The 22,892-nt window shown below is 32.8% G+C and overlaps 1 protein-coding gene across 1 annotated transcript in view; it reads left to right on the top strand.

Moving 5' to 3' along the window:
* The window catches only part of dsb (scavenger receptor class B member debris buster), a 110,518-nt gene that overhangs the window by 67,870 nt on the left and 19,756 nt on the right, over window positions 1–22,892 (top strand). The window contains exons 2-4 of the mRNA XM_085957110.1: window positions 3,132–3,223; window positions 6,985–7,145; window positions 18,523–18,661. Coding sequence (XP_085813236.1) covers window positions 3,132–3,223; window positions 6,985–7,145; window positions 18,523–18,661 — 392 coding nt within the window. The remainder of the gene's footprint in view (window positions 1–3,131; window positions 3,224–6,984; window positions 7,146–18,522; window positions 18,662–22,892) is intronic.

Here is a 22,892-nt window from a genome sequence, read left to right as displayed (position 1 = left end):
ATAACAAAAAATCAAAGACACTTTTATACACATAAAATTAGATAACTATGTTAATATTTTCGTAAAATTATCGAGCGCTCCCGTTCGTAAAAATTTCCATTTCGGGCGCTAGTGATTATTTATAAATGCATGAACATAGTGAATACTGCAGTTCAGTATGTGACCCTCACTATACTATTCATGTCAACTGATTGGAACAAGTGTAAAAACGTTTTTTAAATCATCTATCTTTCAGTCTAAGCCTGGGTATTTGTGATTGTTCAAAATTACTAATAACCACCATGTACGAAAAAACAAGGACATGGTTATTAATAATTCTAAAAAAAAAATCATTCAGATTCTCTATAATTACTGTACAACATAAAATTTAATGTACCCTGAGTCAATATTCATTCTCATATTTTCACACTTTTATACATTCAAAAAATCAATCTAGGGTACAACAATAATTATTATTGTCCGGTGGCTCAACTCTACAGTACCTCGAATATTAACTGTGATTGAGTGGATCTGTTTTGCTCTCTTGCCTCTTTAAAATTAAGTTGCTTCAAAATCTACGACTAATTATTGTATCTGGATGACTTTTTTTATTGTATTTTTTTTAATTTTTCTTATGATAACTACTAATGTGTTTTTCTTTTTTAACCATTTTCAACAACTCTTCAATTATATTCTATACAGCTGTACCTAATATTTGATCTTTTATGGTGTAAAAATACATATTTTTTCCGCGATGTAAAATTAAAAATATGACTTTTGTGTGGTAAGCGATTGAAACTTTTTATATTTCTCTCTATTTTTATCATATTCGACATTGACGTTGTCAATTTATGGCAACTGTGCACGGAATTTTCGCCATCACTGTAATTCATCCCATCTTCACCTCCACTAAGATTCTCCTATACATACTCACAAAGTTGGCACCCCGACAAAACCGCCCCGACATTGCCGGCCAGACATTACCACCCGGACAAATCCGCCCGCAAAAAATATATAAAACAAGTGCTTTTTTGGTTTTTCGAATTGCGTATCGATAGAAATTTACATACTTAACGATAATCAGTGTAATTTGACATTTAATCCGTTGCAGCAGTTAGTAGGGTAATAACTTAAAATCATCAGCTTTTAACACTTAGTTAATGCCTGTGTATGGTAGTATTTCTAATTTAGAATATTTAAGAAGGTTTGCACACAATATTGAAATTTAATTTCAAATAATTTTAAGTATATTTATTTATATCTCTATTAGTATTTTTTTATTTGTGTATCAAAAATCTAATATTAATAATATAAAAATAATTATAAAATAAAAATAACTTTTCATATACAACGTTTTTAAATTTTCTATTGAATTATTATGTTCAATATGCCCAAACATGTACTTGATATGAAGTAAATAGAAAAAAATAAACAAACAAATAAAGAATACTGAAATGTCATTTTGACATTTCATTTTGATTTCCATAGTAACGCACGTATATATTAATAATTTAGTTGCTAGGACCACCCCCTTAGCAACCAATAATAGTCTTTTACTTTTTACGGATTTTTCTGAAATAACTTTCCATACAAAACGGAATTAACTGAAAATGAATTCAATTCTGCTTGAAGATGGCTAAAAGTATTAAAAGAATGCATTGGCATCGTGTTCTGATATAATATTCTAAAGGTTTCAAATGTCTAGTTAGTCGGGAAGTTATTTTAAAATCGATTGCAAGATTTGTACTGGACGAACAACTACCGGACAAACAAGAATACGAGCTTATAAAAACGATGTAAAAGCGTTGTAATAATAATAATTGTCTCATTTCTAAAGTGTTTTGGCAGCAATATCAGGGCGGTAATGTCAGTTATGTTATAATAGTCTTCACGATGTATTATATTATTCGAATACGTAAAAGACACGTCCACTATCACCGAGCGGCTAATGCATCGGCTTTTAATGTGGTGCATGCATGGCGTCTGGCGAATGGTGTCTATCACAAATCTTCTTCTTCTTCCACGGTGCTACATCCCGGGGTGGGATTTGGCCTCCTCCACACCGCTCTCCACTCACTCCGGTCTCTCGCCATATTTCCTATATATCTTCCTACATGAAACCAGTCCACTTCTACGGCGTCAGCCCATCTCCTTCTTGGACGGCCTCTGGGTCTCTTCCGTTGGGGTAACCACTTCGTCATGATCATTGGCGCTCTAACTTCAGGCATTCTCTACACATGTCCTGCATCGTAGTCTTTGGGACTTACAGTATCTTATGATTGTTTGCTGTTCAATCAGCTCTTCCAACACGTAGTTCATTTTTATTCTGTAGTTCCCATTTTTCAACCTGGGTCCAAAGATTTTTCGGAGTATTTTGCGCTCGAAGACGATGAGCCTACTCTATCATAAATCTATCGAATATATTTCGTAGATGGATAAATATAGCAATTTGTTAGAATGGGACACTTATAACGAGTGAGTCATGCTGCAAGAGTGGAGGAATTGCAACCCTACTTTTTGACTACTGACAGATTAATTATTTATAACAAATCATTGTGGGTAGAAGAAAAATTTGAAAATTCCAATTTTAGGCCGTTTTCAATTTTTGGGTTGTAATCGTGTGTTTTTTCACCTTATTTTCTAAACATTTTGGCCTCGTTGCTAACGCTATTTTCAAAAGATAATCTATTTAAGTGTGTCATTAAGAAGCTTGACGTGTCTATAGTGCATTAGGTAATATAGACGCTACCTTGGCGGCTCTCGTGGTGCAGTGCGTAAGGCGCTTGCCTTCCACCCGAGATTTCTGGGTTCGATTCCCGGTCTGTACACAATATTTATGTATTTTTCTCAAAGCCTGGGTGTTAGTGATTGTTCAAAATTACTAAAAACCACCTTGTACGAAAAAGCAAGGACATGGTTATTAATAATTCTGAAAAATATATATATATATATAGACACTACCATAATGGATCTTCAACATTAATTAGGCAGGTTTGGATAAATATCATGAAGGTGCCCAAGATCCATACAGGATTGTACTCGTAGATACAACGATAATGACGATGGTGATAACTTAATATATATTAAATTGTAATAAAACAATTGTTTTGCTTATTTTAAAATTACTAATTTATATTTTCTTCTTCTTTCAGGCCGATTATACGTCATCATGTTCGCAATCTTCACCCTAACCCTAGGAATTATTCTGAGCTCAGTGCCCTGGGTCGACTACTTAATACTAAAGGTAAGATTTTAAATTACTAAATACTATTATAAAAAAAACTATCAAATATATACGGGAAAATATTAATTATTTTTTTTGGTTAGTTATTAGAAAGCTTGTGCTGGCATTTATAGTTATTAAGGAACGTACTCCGTGTAAAGTAACAAAAGAAAAACTCCCTACCCAGTCGGTACATAATCCCATCATCATGTTTTAACGCTGCGCAAGAAAAATGTGTCACCAACGTAAAACTATGACCAGAACGTCTTCGAGAGCTCGCACATCAGAACTCGCCGCAAGCGTCTTACGACGAATTCGTCGATGTGATTTCATCGTAAACCAAGACACAAACGTTATCAAATGGAGCTTCGCCGATTGGCCGATACAACTGCGACGCTGCGACGCTCCTGCATGCGACGAATTGCGTTTGCTTCGAGTTTTGATGTCGATATCGAAAAATGTTGACTCCGCGCATGCGCACAGCCGCACAATCGGCCATTTCTGTCTCTGTCTCTGTCTACACTGTCATTGCTCGCTCATCGCTGGTCACCGCGTTTGACGTTTTTTCATACAATCAACACAATAAAAATGGCAGACGAGAGACTTCTCCTTTTTCGCGTTTGACGTTTGCCGCTAGGCAGATGTGCGAGGTTGTAGCATGCAACATTCGCCGGCGGTGTCGGAAGTTTTGATTTATGGCCGTCAGGCACACATGGCGAGTTGTGATGTGCGAGCCAGCTAATAAAACCTTAAAGTTTTGAAAATAATACCCTATTGTTTTAAGGAGCCATCACATCCAAAATATATGCAGTGGACGTATAATCTAAATAATAATTATTTTTCCAGTGCTTAATGAGAATAAAAGTACCGAATGCTATACTAAGTTGTTTTATTTATCGGTCTTGTCATATTTTTCTTACATAGAAGACCCGTGCGTATATTAGTTTTCAAAATTAGAAAAAATGTTAAATTATTATGTAAGATAATAACCGAATACATACGTCGTCTAAATATCACCTAAGGGCATAATGCTCAATTCGTACTTACCATAAACTTACAGTAAAATTGGTAAGTAGCCGAAATCCATCTGTTAACTATAGATTATAAAGTTAAGGAATCCTTAACCATAGACTACTTTTGTTATGAACTCGCCTCCTTCTGTATTACCATTTACCACTGACAGCTGCTGTCAAAATAAATTTACGTGTCTATAATACAGCCCATACACTCAAATTCATTTAACAAAATTTAATTCACTAATTGCGGAGACATTTAATCATTTTAATTAAATATTAATTGTGTATTTATAGTTATTGAATTTATTTTGTATATTTTTCATATTTTTGTCATCGTTTAAGGTGATTCATCAGTGAAACGGCAAATAATTTTCAACCATAGGCGCGACGATATTTTGCACTCGCTCCCATTTGGAGAGAGAATGTAGAGCTGGAAACACGTCATTTTGCTTCGTGATGGCGACGGCCGTAATAATTCTTAAATCGTGTAAAGATGACTTAAAACGTTACCCATTTACTTTAAAAAGAAAACATGTCAATGAATATATTATTATTGTTACTGATAAAACAATAAGCAGAACATTAAATGGACACATGTTGGATTTATAAGACAAATTATATTAGGTTTGACATGCCTCATTTGCACCCGCGAATAATTAAGACATAAATTAAGAAAAAGAGAATTTTTATATATGGTATTATTTTGAATAGAAAAACAGAACGAAGCTATTGCAGATCTGGTGGACCATAGACAACTCGATCATAACTATGAAAGGCTTTCTGGATAGTGTTTTGTTGTAAATAAATTTTAGTTATGACAGACGATTATGCATAGGGCTCTTAGAGTCTGAAATTTTCTGAAATTTTAGTTGTCAAAAATACATATATAATTTCATTGTTGCCCACAATGTTTCTTTTTCTTTTCATGCCATATGCATTATTAAACGTCGGTAATGAGTTCAGCCACCACCATCTTTAGCTTAATAAAGCCTGAGCATAACTTTTTGCACAAGCAACGATTGGTCCACTTTTCATGTATCAAAATCAGATCCCAGATTGCTTGACATATTGATTCGACCTTTCTCGTTTCAAATTGAATTATAAAACATTCTCACAACAGTGTTATTTATAAATAATATACATTCCTGTCATTCATCAGCTGACAAAGTCAGACTAGACCTTCACACAAAAACCGGTGATAATATTGATTTCCAAAAAATATGTAGCATTGATCTATGCATTACATTTGTAGAAGGTGTATTAATGCTAGTATATTATTTATCATGTAACTCATCTGTCCAAATAACCAAATCAAGTCAATTCCCTGTGTGAACACGACAGACGCGTCAGTATGAGCACTCTATAGAACAATGACAGGCAATGACAGCTCATACATAGACAACAACGGGAGGGGCGGAAAAAGTAGGACCAGTCGTTGTGAATGTATCAGCTTTCTACTTGAGTCGGCAATGGTTCAGCCAATTTTTCTCTGTCCATCGCTACCTAAATATAATTCATTCAACTTTGTTTTTCCAGCTGATACAGAGCACGCGTCTGTACACTAATATTTCTCAACCTATATATTTTCTCAGCATTATTTATATGAGTATCCACGCCTCCTGCACCAAATATATTATATTGTAATAAGTAAAGTTATATTTGTATAAATAATAACCAATATCACCTTAAATGCTGGTAATTGAATGTCACTCTGGGTTATTATTCCACTCCTCTTTTTTCTGTGAATTGTGTTTCTACGTATTTCTGCGGAATTGAACCAAATTTGTCTTTTTCTCCGAAGTTTTTTTATCTCCTATGTATAACTGAGTGACTATATTTGTCCAGTATTTTGTTGTTATTAAGCTAAACATTCGATGTTTTTAGCTAACTGTATCCATCACATTTCCCTATATGTTCTCTTTTACAATTACTCTGTTTTTTGCCCTTACACATCATGCCCAGAAACATATTTTAAATTTTTACAATACTTTTAAAAGTGAACTATTACAATATATTAATATCTAAGTATATTATTAAACAGGTAATGTCTGACACCCACGGTGGCCGCGCGGTTTAAGTGTTGGACTATAACGCAGTGGGTCCCAGGTTCGAATCCTGGGGCTGGCAAGTACACATATTGTTTTTCAATTTGTGTGTGTCAGGGTATGGACCTAATAAGTTGAGCAAGTGGCTGACATCCATTTCTCGTAAAAAACAAAATCTGTTAATACAAACCTCTACTATGTGGAGGCCCATATGATCCTATTAGGATCGGATATGGTCGACAGAAAAGAAAGAAGAATATCTGAACTTTTTGACTATGTTTTTATTTATTTGAGAAGGCGACCTTTGTGACGAATAACAAATCAACCCTACCATAAATATCGTAGAATTAACAAAATATTTGTTTCAACACCATTATAATGACGGTAAACCTACTAAACGTCAACTTGTTATCACATTAAAACACTGCAGTGTAATTATATTATAATTACTATCATAGTAGATTTTTGGGTTTCCACCGTGTGTCCTTCTTCCTTCTTTCCTCGATGATACCATCTCTTGATAAAGACCTCTACAACGAGCCCGAAACGTCGAGGAAAAAAGGAAAAAGGACACACGGTGGAAACCCAAAAATCTACTACGATGAAAAACAACCGTGAAAGCCTCAAACATTATATAATTACTATAATTATGTAGTGTGGATTTTGAGGCAGTTTCTTATGTTTTAAATGGAAAATTAATATTGTTTTTTTATTTCAACAGAATCTCCGATTAGCAAATGGCTCCCTGAGCTTTCACTACTGGCAGAAACCAGGAGTTGTTCGACTGACGAAGGTCTACATCTTCAACGTATCCAATCCGCAAGAGTTTTTGGACTACGGAGAGAAACCGAAGCTTCAGGAGGTCGGACCTTTCGTTTATAGGTAAAAATATTGATTTACTGTCGAACAATAAAAAAGCACTCTGCTATATTTTACCTGCTTTCAAATGTAACAATTATTAGAGAATCTTATGATGGAACTACGAAACAATCGATTAATGCGAGTTCTTTACCGTAACTAATAAATACGTATAATATACAAAACTGTATGTATAACTTTTGAATTTTCCATGAAGTAAAAATGTTTTCCACCGGAAATACTTTTCATTTTTTGTATCTAATCGAACGATTAATTTCCCTATTGTAACAATGATTGTTCAAGGTAATATTTGGATAGTTTATTAAATAATAAAATTTACCTGATTTATATTATACCTATAAAGATTTAAAGTATTGTCTAGAATAGCTATTGTGCTATATATTAATTATAAAGAAATTTATATTAGTTCATCTAAGTGTCATGAGTATTTTTTCTGTAAATTAAATAATTACATCGTCATTAGATGTTTTTATTATCTCAGGTGTAAAACCCGTGTAAAGTCATATAAAAATATCTACAATATTATTAATTATTAGAAACGCTATCTACTTTTTTTCATTTATAGTGTTAACTGTCAATTCATGGTGGAACTGCATTGTATTATTTGATTGATTATTTGTTTAATTAAATAAAACACATTTTTAGTACTTATTCTACTTTTTTAATTAAATTTTGGACCAGTTTCGTCATCCTCAAAGGGAAATTTTCAACTACTTTCCAACAAGAAGATTAACTAAATGGGAGGAGCTTGTTAGTTCACAGTTTTGACACGTAGCCAAGAAGATGTTGTTCGAGTATAAATAATAATCTTAAAACAGGCATTTATCAAATAAAATCATAAATGCGACAGAATCTGTCAGATACCTACGAATATATCGATACGAACGTCCAGAATAATCAATAAATTTAATATTAGAATACAATTACAGGAGTCATATTAATAATTCTTGATACGTATAGCCAGGGGTTTTTTATTTTTAAAAAAAAGGTGCTGAAAGTCACTTCTTGCCAAATAATTTACCTACTGTAAAAACGTCATATATTTGAATAAAAGTATATTGTGATTTCCATGGTACCCACATCCTTCAGTGGGCCCTCTACCTATCACTAAGGTTAAAGGCAGTGTGATGTTCTATAGTAGCGTTTTTCAATTGGTGTTCGAGGTAAAATTAAAGGTGTTCAGTGTATCAACAAACATTAACCAAGAAATGGAATTACACAAACACATATTTTAAAATGTTAATATGTCCGAAGGAATTCCGAAAGGATTTTTTTACAATTAGAGCAAATTTGTGATGTGCGTTATTTCAATTATCTGGTCGATCCCCCAGGCTAAAGGCCTGTCAGAACCCCCTCCCCCCCTTTGTGGGGACCATGATGGTTTCCAAAGTTCAGTCCAATTTTTGTCTGATAAATCGTCTCTATTCCTTTTCTTATAGTTAGTCTATGGCCGAATATATTTTGAATGCTCGAAAAGTGTCAAATGTGGTCCGACGAGTTTGATGACCAAAAGTGCCAAAATTATTATGGTCTTCAACGAAGCTCTTATTGGGGTAATAATTACATTCATTTGCAAAAATTCGCGTTCACATTCACTTGAAAAAATGGTAATAGAATCCAATACACATATCAAACGCGATAGTTTTTCAGGATATGTCTTTTCATATGAGATGATTCAGGAAAATTAACTTTTACTATGTAATCGCGAACAATGTTTCATCTAATTGCTTTTGAAACATTAAAAATACCGTGAAAAAAGGTGCCGGAACGCCGTTCCACCGCGTTACATTACAAAAAAAACCCTGCGTATAGCATTAAGCAAACAGCACCAACTATTCTAAAAGATAATGAAACATATTATAAAAAAATATAATGAAACAAAAATTATTTACAAAAAACATTTCAATAAATTAGACACGTGTGTCATAAGACTAAATATTAATAGTAGTTGATAGTAATTTGGATTTAAATCAAATGGAATTTGAATTTTAGAATAGTATTTTATTTAAAACACACATTAGTCACAGCTGTACAGATTAGACCAGTGTTTCCCAACGTGGGGAGTACGCCCCACCGGGGGACAATTTGAATGTTTTGGGGGGCAATGTGCAAATCAATAAATATTTAGTAAGTACATTTTTTTGTTAATAAACGCATTTTCAAAAATATTTCTTTTATATTGCAACCATGACATTTCGAGAAAATTACTGTTGCCATTCCTATCATAATATTTAGTTGAATGCGGCGCTTTAGCGCTGTAAGTGATGTTACTGAAAAAAAATCATTTTGATATCACAAACAGTGGAGATTTAAGATTAAAATTGACCAAATTAGTACCTCACATAAAAACTCTTTGCAGCTCACATCAAGCATAAGGATCGCACTAATTTTCTTGCGAGAGTTGTACATCTAATATAATAATTACTATACATAGGTAGGTACTTTTAAGGGGGGACATGCTCGTCGAAGGTCAAAATTGAGTTTTTATTGTATTTTCAAACCATGATCCTAGACACTCCTTAAACGTTGTAGATAATCTATTTATATAATTTTGAAGCCTTATTATCCTTTATAATTATTTTAAACATTTGATGACTGCATAAAGTATTTTTGTTACATAAAATAGTATTCTTTTAAACCTCTCGCTCTAATGTTTTAGAATATAGTCATATTTCGGTACATAACTGTGCAGTGGTGTTAAGATTTTTTACGTTTATTAATTTTTAAACGCATTTATAAAACCATTAGCATAATTTATTATGAGATAATTTTTGTAAAATATTCACGATAAAAAATTATATTGATAATCTCTGTGATCGCAAATTTGACAAGAATTAGGCATTTTATTATTCAAAAAATCGGCAAGATTAACACATTTGAAGATGATTCTAAAGATACTTATTAAAAGCTATGTCTTTGACCATTCAAGTGTGATAAACATCTTATGAATAATAATTGATTTAAAATAATTATTGACCTAAGAATAAGGTAGTGTTTTTTTGAAATACGTCATTTCTTTTGTCATTCCCCAGTGGTTAAGCTACAACATACGGCCGTAACCATAAATTGACAAACTATAATTGAAGTAGGGAGTCAAATGATATTAACGCGCGTGTTTGAACATGTACCGTTTAAAAAAAAATAAAAAAAAATCGGTTAGGTACATGTTCAAACACGCGCGTTAACATAATTTTACTCCCTACTTTAATTTTAGTTTGTCAATTTATGGCTATGACCGTATGTTGTAGCTTAACTACTGGGGAATGACAAAAGAAATGGCGTATTTCAAAAAAACACTACCTTATTCTTAGGTCAATAATTATTATAAAGCAATCATTATTCATAAGATGTTTATCACACTTGAATGGTCAAAAACATAGCTTATAATAAATATCTTTAGAATCATCTTCAAATTTGTTAATCTTGCCGATTTTTTGAATAATAAAATGCCTAATTCTTGTCAAATTTGGGATCACAGAGATTATCAATATAATTTTTTATCGTGAATATTTTACAAAAATTATCTCGTAATAAATTATGCTAATGGTTTTATAAATGCGTTTAAAAATTAATAAATGTAAAAAATCTTAACACCACTGCACAGTTATGTACCGAAATATGACTATATTCTAAAACATTAGAGCGAGAGGTTTAAAAGAATACTATTTTATGTAACAAAAATACTTTATGCAGTCATCAAATGTTTAAAATAATTATAAAGGATAATAAGGCTTCAAAATTATATAAATAGATTATCTACAACGTTTAAGGAGTGTCCAGGATCATGGTTTGAAAATACAATAAAAACTCAATTTTGACCTTCGACGAGCATGTCCCCCCTTAAGCAATTCATTTTTTTCAGAATTTATTAGTTAACTATGAAATTTTGATAGGGGGGCATGGAGATTTTTGAAGCGTTGAAGTGGGGCATGGTTCAAATAAGGTTGGGAAACACTAGATTAGACGAAATATCGGTAAAAGTCGGTTATGTGGAATACAGCGGCAACCACATTTTGAAAATGCCCGATATACCTACTGGATTATTTGTTAGTTTGGGTTAGTTTAGGTTAGGTTAGGTTTGGTTGGGATAACCTAACAAATAATCCAGTTTATCGTCTAGTACCGAAATATCTTTGAAAACTATCGAGTGAAATCATCTGAAAATGCATGGAAAACCCAGTATGTTTAACCATAGTAAATTTAAAACTGTTAAATATTAAACTAGTAATGTCAGGAAAATTTAGTGTGGGAATTCAATAACTGTGACCGCAAGTCATCAATGTGTCATGGTCGCTTATTTTTCTTTTTTGAGGCCACGGCATCTTCTATAATAATAATTTACAGTACTTATTCGCTTACTTGCCGATATTGTTTCAATAACTTTACTCATTCATTGCACAAAAGGTATTATTTTTATTTATTTAATACAAAAAAACGAGGTCGTGCTCTTGTGACATGTCATCCTGTTTAAAATTAAATCAATGTCACTACGACAACGATTTGCAATCATTCATAATAATGAATAAACTAATATATCTTTTGTTACTTCGCTTGACAGTGCTTTACAACAACAAAAATACTGGCACATTCAAATTCCTTTTATTACTATAAGTGCATAAATCGAAAAAACGTCTATACCATAAATACATAGGCGGAACCAAGGGTGGCAATGGAAGTCATGGCCACAGCGTTGAACGAATTTACATATAATAACATATATTGTTTTTCAAAATCTTTAAGAAAAATGTACTATCTTCATATTCTATCGATAACGTGGCGGGCGTTTAGTGCCTCTTAAGTACCACTGTATGACGACATTTGTCCACTTCTCGAGTGATGTCCAGTCCATTGCATTTCACCTGTTTCGCGACCTCGATCAAATGACGTACTCTTGTCTGTTTTCTTATCGATTGGCTTATTTTGTGATTTTTTGTGTTATGCCCATCATGCACCTTTACATGCCACGCTGCGCTACTTACCCATAATTTTTGGATTCTTCTTACATTAAAAGTCCATATTTCACACGCATACACGAGCGTTTGTAGCATACGATGTTTAAAAACTTTACGTTCAAGACACAATGTATAATATCGGGAATGGGACAACTGGTCGCCAGAACAATTTGGGCGCCGCACTGTCGAATGAATTATATGGACATTCGTTACGATTTTATACAGAAAGCAGACGAAGAATTTTAATCAATTTCGATCCACTCTTTACTAGTTTTAATTGAGAATTATCATGCCTGAGACTTTATATTAAAATAAAATAACTCTCTTTTCGTTGGAGTTTAAACATATGCACAATTAAATCATTATTTACGTGCTCACCAAGTATTTAATAATAATTTAATTATAAATAAGTTATAATATATTTTAAAAGTACCTATAATTGACGAACGACTGTTTATTTTCAAATTTCATTAGATTGCGTGGAGACCAGTTGTCCCGGCGCCGAATCGTCCTAGACCTATATTCTATGTAGGTTTCTATAGTCTAAGTCCTAGACTCATTATATTATATTATGTACAAGTATATTATAATCGTGCAGTTATTCATGTTATTTTTTTATTTATGTACCAACTTTTTCGGATTTCTAATAAATTTTACGTGGTATTAGATGATCGCTATATTTTGATATAATTTCAATAAAACGTACCGTTAATAGATATTTTAAAATCACATATTTAAATGTAGGTATGTATTTTTTAATTTTAATTTCATTAACCATTTTCTGGATTCACTAGTGCAGGGGTATTCAACCTTTTTATGCCTACCGCCCACTGTTGTATCTCTGTTAGTGGTAAAATTTTCTAACCGCCCACCGGTTCCACAGTAATTTCAATTTTAATTTATTTTAACATAATGTGGATATTACAAATTATAAGTTTAAGACGTTTATAACATGACATGAAACATTATTATAAAGAACAAAAAGTAATAAAAACTATGGGGATGTAACTTTACTTAATAACATTTATAAAGCAGAGTTACAACAAGTTTAAGCATTTATTAATAATTACTTACCAAATACTTCATGTCAGACTTCCGCTAAGTTTGGCAGAATACATCTTTATAAAACAACTTACTGTAGTTAAATCTATCTTTTTATTTATAACTAGTTGACCCGGCGAACTTCGTACCGCCTCAGAATCAATAATCTTGTGTTAACTTATTAGCTGAATTAAATTCATTTTTTTATTAAGTTAAAATGAATATTCAAAATGAATTAAGTTCAATAAATGTGCAAAAATCAAACCAAAATGAAATGGATTACATAGTTTTGGTTGGTTAAGATTTCGAAGCATGATGACTACCGAGCCAACCTTCAGTTGTAAATTATGCGGTGGCAAGCCAGGAAGATCCAATGAGTTTAAAAATTCAGTTGGCTAGTTGGTTGCTTCGTCTTCGTTTGTTAGTGCAAGAACGTAGTGGTCACGCGGGGGTGGCGCGCCGGCATCTTGCGAAACTCAAACGTATAACCGTGTGTAAAATGTTCTTAGACAGTGTCTTTTTTCGGGCATAATACACATAGCTATACGTTTGAGTTTCGCAAGACGCCGCCGCACCACGCCCGCCAAATTACTACGGCCGAGCACTTACACAGTCGATAGATTTGAAGGAATGCAGTAGACCAACGATTTGATTTTGAATTGTGAAGTTTAAGTGATCCACATCTTTGTTCTTTGCCGCAAGAATTGCTCGTTCACTCAACCAATTGTTGACACAAAATTGCAAAAATTCAGCGGAAACGAAATCAATCCGTTTGATTCGTCGACAGGAACACGGCCGTTACCGATAGTCAGAAATTGCTTAGAGAATTTTTCGGCAGACGGATCGTTTAGCAATATAACTCGCATGTTTGTCGTCAGCTGAAGGTTCTTTACATAGCGACATTTATCAGCGACAGGATTTTTTGTTTGAAGACACGTGCCGATCACTTGATGTTTGTCCGGGGAGTAGCAGTTGAACAATTTCTATTCATTTCGGATTTCATGTAAAGGTGATGAATAGATCTGGACGACCGTAATGACGAACATATTTCATTGCATCTAGCGCATATTCATGCATATGACGTGGGCTGCCAATGTACATCGCCGATAGAATAGTCAATCGACCAACATTAGCTGCATCTCCTACGGTGCTGATTGCATCGCGTAAATGAATATACTCCTCCGATCGCAGTTTGGCTTGGTTCAACCGAATGAAAGTGAGGCGCTCCGTCTCGATTTTAAGCAATCAACAAAATCGCAGCAAATAGTTGTCAGCATTTTGACGAATCATCAAATGATAAACACTGGAAAATTAATCACATAATTCAAAATTACATAATGAAGCAGTTATCGATGCACACACAATCACAAATTTGATAACCTCACAAAGTGACCATCTTCGAAGGCAACTTACCGTTTTAAAATCACGATCGAAATAGCTATTTGCGCACCTAGCTGGTAATCGGCTCGATTATTCACGTAGATCGATTGTCGAATGAAGTTCGAAGGATGGATTTTGAAATTGGTAGGTAAATAATGAGCAATACCAGCAATGAGATCATGTAATTTTATCCTTGGCTTTATTTTTGGACGCTGTCGAAGAAGTAAAAAAGATTCAGGCAGGACAACTTCCTCCAAAATTCACCGGAGTATACAACAAAGTCTTTCGGGATTATCTGAGGCTGAACTTAATCAACTGTCAAAGGATAGATAATGCACACAACGCCTTTCATTTGTTTCTTGTTTATTCTTTCTGTCATGTATCGTTGTATATGGATTAAAATTGTTTGTGATTTTCTTTTATTTTAGAATGCGCGAGGTCATTTTTCAAAATGTCAAAATGTATGAGAAAATGAATTGTCTTCATAATGTATTTTTTCCGTGATTTATCCGATATTTTAATAGTTATTCTGCTATTCCGAGCGGAGACAAATCTAACAAATCAAAGATCATAAAAATTGGTCCAGCCGTTCTCGAGTTATAAATGGTGTAACTAACCCGACTTTGTTTTATATATATATATAGATTTGCATACATAGAAGCATGAAGTCTGATAAAATTACATTTAATTAATTATATTATCAGTGAGATCTATGAGGCTTTAAATTGTCATGGAAAATTTGATGAAAATATAATGAAAATGTTTTTAAAACCCCTACCGCCCACCATGAAAGCTGGAACGCCCACTAGTGTGCGGCATGGACAGCACTCGAAATGTAAAATTTTATGAACCGGAGCGCTCGATAATTTTACAAAAATATTACCTAACAGTATTATCTAATTGTATGTGTATTTAAAAAAATAAGTGTGTTACATTTTTTTTATTATATGGCATATTATGTCGCTCAGACGGTCAAATTAATATTTCCACGAGACGTAGCGATAATTTTGGGGATGTTACGAATCGGAACGGCGCTCCGGTGCATTCCGATCCATTTCGAGCCCTGAGTAGGGACCAGGTTGACTACCCTTGCACTAGTGCGTAGTGCTAGAAGATAAATGGATCAATTTTCAATGTGTGCGTGATCTGATACGAATGGCCCGAGATAGAGAGACTTTTGATAAAAGAAGTGCAAGAAAATGGTCAAAACTATCATATATTTTCAATAATATTAATGGCAATTCAAATATGTTTTTTTATTTACAAGTTCCATTACAAAACGTGTTGTCGATATTATGTATACAAAAGTTATTCTTTTTAGCACATATCGACATAACGCAGCTATTTTAAGCCCCTGTCAAATAATAAAACAAATAACACGGAAGAAGATTCTCAATTTTCTTTGTGGCAATACGTACTAGTGTGTATCCAATAAGTTGTTTTTCCTAAATGTAATGACATAATGCATTGACATTATTTTTTCCTAATCGCTCTAAGCAAAAATCAAATAAATGCATTGACCTAAAAACATTGAACGATTTCGTGTTGGCAAATATTGTATAATGCATTTTTCGCAATGTCAAATGAAGTAAGTATCTACATATTATATACTTAGAACTGAATTCAAGGATAATTCTGAGTCATTAGGGTAAAAATACGTCGATTGAAAAACTATTTCATGGTAGATACAAAACATTTTTTTAAATTTTAAATACGCAACTAAAACTAAATTGAATAAATACATTTTTTTTAATAAACGGGAGTATGCAAAACAACATAACACTGTCATTGCATAGCTCATCTGTGACAAAATTAAAATTTTTCAATGGAAATAAATAAATGTAGATATTCTAAATAATTTAATTTATCTGAATAACAAGACATCAGTGGCAAAGGGTGGAAAGTAGGCTGTTAAGATTCAATATAAATAGTGAACACTAAACATTGTCAAACATACTTATTTGTTTTCATTGAGCTAAGAATACAATTTAGAGATGGTGCTCTTTACTTTTTAAAAATTCAATTAAACTCTGCCTAAACCAAACCATAATAGTTTAGGTATGCTATGGGCGATCCGACAAAAATATTGCACTCCTTTTCAGTCATACTTATTTGTTTTCGATGAATTAAGAATATATAATATTACAAAGGGTGTGGGTTAGTTTTTTTTTAGTTCATTACGAACTGCCAATATCAAACCATAGTCGATAACAAATAATATTCTTCTATGTATCTATATTATATCTAAAATTATCTATGGTTTAACGACATAGTTTTAGATATTTTATATACAAACGAATATATTTTAACTATTATATACTATGGATTGGATTAGGCAGGGTTTAATTGAATTTTAAAAACTAATAAATACCACCAACACATTACAGTCTAGGAGTGTAATGAAAACAAGTACATTTGACTGACAAAGTTTAGTGTGAATTATTTACGTCGGATCTTAACAGCCTTCCTCCACCCTTCGCCACTGCAAGACATAGTCGTGGGCACGTCATCGCCGAAGATTTATTATGTACTACATTGGTGGTATTGGGTGGTATTATTAAAGTCCCACAGCTACAAGTCTGTTAATATATTCTCAGATAGCCAATCCAATCTGATAGCTCTCCATAACCCTTCATACACACACCTACTAGTAAGAAACATTTTAATACTACCAATACAGCTCCGAATGATGGGAACAACCCCTAGATTGATTCTTCTGGATAAGAAGTTATAGTCGAAAACTATGAATCTCACAAATATTAAAATACAATGTGACGGCTACACAACAGTGTGGCAGGTCATCAACGACTGCCCAATACTTGATAAGATGCGTATCAAAGCTCTGTGTAGATAACATAATCACGAAATATACCTTCAAACACCAGTTCACGAAATAATAAATAACAAAATATGTAATTCTATCTGTAAAGAATATTAAAGAAATAAATGGAGGAATATAATTAACTGTACATTTCACTTAAAACTGTTATAAAAATATATATATCATATAATCATAAATCCGAATATATAAATAAATTAATGAACTCAATAACACATTCATCATCAATTATCTTTTTGAACTACCTTGTATAAAAAAACAAGGGCGTAGTTCGCAATTTTTTAATGGTTTTATTTAAATCCGACAATGTCATGTTACATTGGAGGTTTAATTTTTGATGTTATATAATATTATTATAACATTGAAAGTTTTGATGTATTCTGTCATACATAAATTAATTGACGATTATTTTGGACAAATTTGTCACATCGATTTTTAACAACTTTTAAAGTTACCGACAACTAATTACTTATATACATAAACGTGTCCGGAAACTTGTACGTATGCAGTTCGCCGTATCACACTTCACCGTAAAATGTTGTATCGGAAATATATGGCCGTATATTAAAAACCATCCAACCTCTTTGGGACTTAGTACTGACATAAAATCCATGTCTAAATAAAACACAGCTCTTGTCTGTTGAAGCCAGCAGCAAACAAATTTTAAAAATAGCCGATATACTGGATTATTTTTTAGGTTAGTTTAGGTTAGGTTTTCATTTTTGAATTCTGCCAAAATCAGCTATGAAAATTGAATTAATGTTCATATTGAATCTAATAAAATTTGAGAGCGTATAGTATACGGTAAACTCTTTCAGATAAAAAAGCTCACGACCAACTGTACCACTGTGAAATGTTTTACGTAAAATTTACATGTAACCATACATAAAGGTGGAGCAAAAATTCCCGTAAGAGTAATATATAACCGTTGAAAATCGCGAGTAAATTAGAGAAAATTGTGATATGGCGTATGTGTAAATCATTCAACTGTGGTACCATGGGTACAGCAAAATAGATTGCAGTTGTAGTGGCATTGTTGGCTGCATTAAAACATGCATCCTAGCAAACGTTGCCAATACACCTGCGAATCGCCTATGATGCCGCTGAAGAATGATTTACCTCTACCTGCCAATATGTTAATAATCGTTTTATTACTTTTTTCTTTCAGAGAAGACATGGAGAAGGTCAATATAAAATTTCACGAGAATGGAACCGTGACGTATCAACACAAGAAAATTTTAGAGTTCGTTCCAGAGATGTCGGTCAATAAGGATGAGAGATTAGTCGTTCCTAATATCCCTTTACTGGTAAGTAAGATTCTAATTGTATTATCAAATTATTCATTCGAATACAGATGATCATATTACTTAATGTAGCCACTAGCTGCCTAAGAGTTTTAATATTTCACAAAAGTTAAATATTATTATAATAATTTGTAAATAAGGTTGTAACATTTAGATTTCCCACTCCACGCCTGTGCGTAATGTGAATGTGACACTATATTATATTATACTACATTCTTTTGTTTTGAATATCTGTCATCGAGTATATTATTCAGTAGAACAAAACTTATTTTAAAATTGGAATATCGGGTGTTAAAAAAATATTACAATATGCGAATTAAAGCTCGAACACTAGTATGTTAAAAGAGAATATGCGATTCTTATGCTTTGAAAGCTACAAGGCCCCAATTAATAAAATTAGGTGACCATTAGATATATCCCCTTTATACATATTTAAAATCTAGTCCTAGTTACTGATACAGGCGGCGACGTTTCTAGAAAAAATCTGATTAAAAAGTGGAAACGAAAAATAATCTTATCACACAAGTATTTCGAATAGGTATACTCGATTCTATTTAGGACGGCAATTAACTGAATTACATTTTTATTCACGCAATTATTAATAAGATATCAGTTCAATAATACATTGTATTTAATGTCAATGTTGTTAGGCATTACCTTATTCTTATATAAATAATATATTAGTCTTGAATTTATCTGTAACACGCGAGAGAACGTGTATAATAGAGCGCGAGACAGGAAGCAGTATAACCACAAATTCGAAATTTGAAAATTCGGGGGAACCGTTTATTTTAATCGGAAGATGAAAGAAAATGTATGTCAATAGTAATAGTTTGACAGCTGATGCCTACAGTGCGGTTTTGACATATTGAGAAATTATTGTGGTTTAGATTTAACGAAAATTATAATAGGGATATGGTGCGCTATAACCTTAGGCAACATACTCAATCAATGAAAAAAATATGAACATTATGGATGAGGAATAACCATCAGGTAAGCGTCGCGTCGCCGCTTGACTAATGAACGAGTTCGGCGATGGCATGCTCGGTAAAGTCAGGAGACTCTACAGAAACTTCGCTGGGCTTATGCAGCAACTCACAGACAATCAATTGAGTCTGAAACACCACAACAAAGACAGTAAGACAAAATATAAACGTAAACGTATAATAGAGAGGAAGACAGTGATAAAACGTATGAGAATATTGACAGGTGGTACTGCCACCTGATAATATTTGATAGTGATAGTGTTCTTATAATGACTAATGTCATCAATTAAGAAAGAAACAGATAATTTAAATATAGTATCGTGAGTTCATAGTCGATCTGCGTGATTGACTGATTCTACGTACATATATACAATGTTAGATGCCAAAGGACAGGGACAGCATGTCCGATATAGCTATCTCTCTTCTCACTGTGGATAAAATAAATAGTAAATAAGCAGTGTTAGCAAGTTATCTACACCCACGGGACATCAGAGTGCATAAATAGATTTACGTATTATTTAAGAGGTTCTTTCTGCATTCGCTACTAACTGCTGACTAATTATTTTATTCAAATTTTATTTATTTCTTCACAAACCTAAAGTGAACATTATAAATTATTAATTTAAGACGTTCACAACATGACATTTAGAAATAAAGAAATATTATTAAAACAGTATTAAGTATATAAAAGTTATTAAACAGTAGGAAAGTGTAAATACAATATATATATATATATACATATATAAATTAGATACAAGGAAGTACCCTGAATGCGCTAAGCAGACCCTATTTTAAGAATTTATAAAACAATGCCCACCTATAAACCGTCACGCAGGTGGAATATGTCAATATCCGAAGTGATTGGTTGAACATAGTTATATATTATTATCCGTATTATGGAGTCGTTGCAGAATCATTAAAAAATAATAATTGCAGAATATATTATATTTGTTTAGTTGCATCATTTATTTTGTAATATTAAACTTTTTAATGTATCATTGGACTATGAAAACATTTCCGAAGAAATAATCAGTTAAATTCAATAATAGTAATAGTATGAAGGTCAAGTTATTGGGTCGCCATTTTCATCGCAAAAATGGCGTGATGCGTCAAAATCAAGGTCACTGAATATTCTTTTTGGATGATCAAATAATGCAATGTTTTCCTTGTTTTCAGGCCTTTGCAAAAAAAAGTGTTTTTCACATCTCGTGAGTACTTATCGAAATCTTTCAGTCTAAATGTCCCGTGTTGTTTTTTTATGGATGGACATAATGAATTCAATGTTTTCTCTGTATATTAACATCTTTATGTCTTTAGCGAGAAGTTTCCGTTTAAACAATGACACTTACAAAGTAAACGTAAACTTGAATAAACGAATACCATTTAAGTACCTACCTACCATCTATATACCTTTCGCAGTTTCACTTTTTTAAATGTACCTATATTTTTTATAGCTTTTATAACCTTCCTATGTCATGCATTAAAATGAAGTAAGTAAGTATGAAGTAGTGTTATAGTATTGCAACATTACTAAAGTTTATTTACTGGAAGCCAGGCGAACAGCGCCTACATATAAGTTGGTTAGATGTAAATTGTACGTAAAACATTTCACCGTGGAACAGCTGGGAATGGGACAACTGGACGCTAGGACAATTGGACGCCGCACTGTCGTAGACGCGTATACAGAACGTAGACGCGAAATTTTAATCAGTTTCTATCTACAACTTAGTAGTTTTAATTCATTTTACTCTTAACATAATGTTTTTTTATTACGGATTGAGAATTATCACACCTAAGCCTTTATATAAAATAAAAAACTCTTTTTTCGATGGAACTTAAACATATGCACGATTAAATCATTATTTACGTGTGCATATTTAAATTCTCACCAACTATTAAATCATAAAATAATAATTTAAATATTAATAATAATATTAAATATATTTTTTTAAAGTACCTAACGTCTATTTAATTTCGAATTGCGTGGCGTCCCGTTGTCCCGGGCCAAATCGTCCTAGACCCGGCACAGTTCCACGTGAGCTTTCTTATCGGGAAAAAAGATGACTATACTATACGGTCTCCAATTTTATTAGATTCAATATGAACATTAATTCAATTTTCATAGCCGATTTTGGCAAAATTCATGAATTCAAGAATGATAACCTAACCTAACCTATCCTAAAAAATAATCCAGTACCTATATCGTTTTTTTTAATTCTTTGCCGCTGGCTTCTACTAAATAGACAAATACTAAAAATGATTTCAAGTTAAATACATTTATTTTTTTCCAGTTAGAAAACAAACTAAGTAAATAAAATAAAAAATACATTACAACAATGAATTAGTCAAAAAATCTTTTCTACACTTTCAAGAGAGCTTATGAAACTTCATTTCAATATTTATAATAAAATAAGTCACAACAATCTTAATGAACATCTTTGAAAGAAAAATTCTCCGCCGTATATATGGACCGATCAGGGGTGGCACCAATTGGAGGAGAAGATGTAATGCTGACTTCTACGGGCTGTATGAAGATTGCAGCGCAGTTCAATCAATTAAGATTTGGAGACTGCGATGGCTAGGTCACGTGCACCGTATGAATGACAATGAACCGGCAAAGAGAGTGATGTCCAGCAATCCAATAGGACGTAGAAGAAGAGGGAGGCCAAAGATTCGCTGGTTAGATGGAGCTGCCAGTGACTGCCGAATTCTGGGGGTATCAAATTGGAAAGCGGCCACACTGGATAGGGACAGGTGGAGAGAGCTGTTGGAGGAGGCCAGGACCCACACCGGGTTGTCGCGCCCCTGATGATGATGACAACAATCTAAAATCATTCAACAATCGCTCATTTTATAACAGTTTTTTTTAATTATAAATTTATTTTTCGGTTTAAAAAACATATTTATTTTTTCTTTCAGAAACATTTTTGATAAAAAATGTCCATATAGATTAATTAAAATACATGTAAGTTGAGTTGCCACTTCATAACTTTGCACTAGGATGACAATTAATATGTAATATATTCTAAAAATATTTTATTAATATTATTATATATATATTTATTTATTACTTCAAAATATTATATTAATACAAGTCAATATGATTTTACCTATTTTATGCGAGGTAATCAATCAGACAAAGAGGCGTATCACTGTAGTAAAAAATAGTTGTGCTTCGCCCCCCTGGACCCCTCAGTTGATGGTTACTTAAACCCTGACGTCTAAAATTATTAAACATGGAACATGCT

The sequence above is a fragment of the Rhyacophila brunnea genome, unplaced genomic scaffold (assembly GCF_057557595.1).
Source record: "Rhyacophila brunnea isolate RB1 unplaced genomic scaffold, BYU_Rbru_1.0 scaffold_6, whole genome shotgun sequence".
NCBI classification, from domain to species: domain Eukaryota; kingdom Metazoa; phylum Arthropoda; class Insecta; order Trichoptera; family Rhyacophilidae; genus Rhyacophila; species Rhyacophila brunnea.
The sequence above is the reverse complement of the archived record's forward strand: the minus strand, read 5'-3'. Positions and strand labels throughout refer to the sequence as shown.